This window comes from Loa loa (genome assembly GCF_000183805.2).
Source record: "Loa loa unplaced genomic scaffold supercont3.55, whole genome shotgun sequence".
NCBI classification, from domain to species: Eukaryota; Metazoa; Nematoda; class Chromadorea; order Rhabditida; family Onchocercidae; genus Loa; species Loa loa.
The window spans coordinates 154,015-156,986 of NW_018108235.1; the positions used below are offsets into that span (position 1 = coordinate 154,015).

The 2,972-nt window shown below is 31.5% G+C and overlaps 1 protein-coding gene across 1 annotated transcript in view; it reads right to left on the minus strand.

The window, feature by feature from the left end:
• The window catches only part of LOAG_17267 (DNA topoisomerase 2), a gene marked incomplete at both ends in the record, with an annotated part of 10,535 nt that overhangs the window by 6,137 nt on the left and 1,426 nt on the right, over positions 1-2,972 (minus strand). The window contains 7 exons of the mRNA XM_020449927.1: positions 274-501; positions 645-842; positions 959-1,060; positions 1,338-1,511; positions 1,700-1,918; positions 2,150-2,247; positions 2,509-2,654. Coding sequence (XP_020306477.1) covers positions 274-501; positions 645-842; positions 959-1,060; positions 1,338-1,511; positions 1,700-1,918; positions 2,150-2,247; positions 2,509-2,654 — 1,165 coding nt within the window. The remainder of the gene's footprint in view (positions 1-273; positions 502-644; positions 843-958; positions 1,061-1,337; positions 1,512-1,699; positions 1,919-2,149; positions 2,248-2,508; positions 2,655-2,972) is intronic.

The following is a 2,972-nucleotide window of genomic DNA, read 5'->3' on the forward strand; positions in this document are numbered from 1 at the left end:
ATATATATATATATATATATATATATATATATATATATATATATATATATATATATATATATATATATATATATATATATATATATATATACGTACATATATATCCATATATCCGTTTGCTTATCAAATTTATTCAAAAGATTTTAAAGGTTTTCTCGTTTAAAGGAAAATGTGGAGATTACGAAAAATCTCACAAAATTGTTGCTAATATTAAGGGTTGATTTGTCAGAAGCAGAGTCAACCAGTAAAATGTCTAGGTTTGAAAATATCAACCATTTTAGCATCCATCCCTCGAACATTTGTTAGCTTCCCTCGAACTGGGAAAACACCATATTGTTTCCGTCCAATTACAGCAAGACCCGCTACTGCAAGTGCTTTCGCTGAATCACCTTCCGTTACGATTAATGTGCAGTTATAACCGTTCTTAGTGCCTGCATCAACCGCATCTTCCAGTTTTGATAAGTCCCACAGAGGTCGCTTGATGGAGCGGTTCAGTGAAGCCTCAAATGAGCATATTGACAATTAGTTCATTTATATTACGGAACCTTGCTTACAAACTTATATGACACCAGAGATTATTACGGAACCCTGCTTACAAACTTATATGACACCAGAGATAGGCAGAAGAAAAAATAAAGATGCACCGTATGCTGTTCACTGATGTCGCAGAGCAAATAATGAATGATATCACTATCTTTAAAGAAATTTTCGTAAAATGATTCTGGTATAATACACGTTGAACCGAAATCCTTCACTGATGTTGTAAGGTATTCTTTTGATTGCGATTCAAAGGCAGGATTCTCTATCAGTGAATTCACAAATATATGAAGTCGATTTTTAACCTGAATTTCCTTTTACAAATGATTATTTTACTGCTTTTTTTAGTACAGCTAAATCAATGTTCTCTTTCCCATCATTTTCGCTACTGCTTATTAAGTCTGAGATATAAACTACTTACCTGATGTGTACTTATGAGTTTTTCACAATCGCAGCGCTGACGTATTTCCTGTTTTAATCGTGATACTAACTGGTTCATAATATAATCCACGTGTCGTCCACCCTAATTATTATAAGATATTATATCAAAATGTTCTACTTCTGCATGTCTGTAATACCGAACAAAAGTTCTGCATGTTATGCTTGAGGCCAGAAATAATGCAGAGAATAAAGTCACAATGAATCAAATGTTCAAGAGCTTTTAAACTCCAATAAGCCTTTTAAAAAGCATGATTACAGTGAAAGGGAACAGAGGCAAGCAGATTTACTACCTGTTATCTTCTTTAACATTTGCAAAAATTTAATCGATTCTATGATTCCATTAAATTAAAAAAACTAACCTTCAAAGTATTGATATTGTTAACAAAACTAGTGTGATTATATCCATCATTACTTCGCGCTACAGCAATCTGCCATCGATTATTAACATTACAATAAGACGGAACGGTGAAATTTTCAAAATTCTCACTAGTATTTGTTGAAAATAATTTTACATAGTCTTCGAATCCTGAAACCTTCAAAATAATGAGGTTATACATCAATATAAATGTTGTCTAAAAAAACATGCAGTCTTCATTAAATACTTCGTGGGCACAAATTCAGAACTTTTGGGAGGAAAGGCAGAATAATTTATGGAATGATACAGTGTTAATGGTAAAGGATAAATGATACAGTGTTAATGGTAAAGGACATATTTGCTAACCTCGATCTTAGTTCCGTTCAAAAATACATGAACACCATCCAGAGTGCCAGCGATATCCACTGTCCTCCTTATCATTACTTCTATCGTATCTTCGTCTAAAGTTGATAACTTGAATTTACTCAGATCCGGCTTGAATGTAACACAAGTATAGTCAGATGCGTTTGTGTCAACATTACTGATGATTGGATCATCCACGTCGTTCATATTTTTCCGCCAGCACTACAACAAAAAATAGCTTGGTTGACAGATGAATTCAAGAAAGTTTTTAAGACGATAGCAAATGTGTTTGACAGACAACGGTCTTTTTTTTTCAAGGTAGCAAAATGAGAATATGAAAAAGGAAGTATACAACAAATATGGTAGAAAAATTACAGTCACACTTTAACACATATAAAAATAAATCAAAATTTTTTTGGAAATATTAACATTATAAGAGGGATATAGATTTACTTGAAAAAAGCGCAATCCAGACTGCTTCGTACAAGTTTCTACACAAAATTCCGTACTAAATATGTTGCATAATTTAGCGCCGAATCCATTCCTACCACCTGTAATTTCAGCAACTCGTGAAGTTTAAATTTAGCTATTATTTCTTCATAAAATTGAGAAGGAAAACTCTTTCTAAATACCGAAAATGTCTTTCAACTCAAGCACTAACCAGTAACGAACATGAACAAACTCAACACAATGATGTTGACCTACCAAGGGTACCTACAGCGTAATAGAAAAATAGAAAAACTATCTTTCATACGTTTAATTCTCTTTTATGAAAAGTAACAACAATATAATATATCATTTGAAGAACTAACCAACTATTTTCAATTCGGAATCATCATAATTAGATGAAGTAAACAGGGTGCCGAAAATCATCGTAGGAACATAGACCCCCTCCGTCGGATGAATCTCCACCGGTATCCCACGGCCATTGTTCCAAATCGATATTGTGTTCTTTTCTCTAAATAAAAGATTGGGTAAGAAGCTTAAAATTAATACTTTGTACCTGAAAGTGTCTACAATCATTGCAAGCCGTTAGAAATGCAAATGAAATAAAAAATTCAGGGGAAACAGTAGAAGTATTTGAAAGGGAGACATCATCCAGAGATAGCTGAACATAGAACAAACATAAGTATATGAATACATGAATGTACATATATATGTATATGCATATATATATATATATATATATATATATATATATATATATATATATATATATATATATATATATATATATATATATATATATATATATATATATATATATATATATATA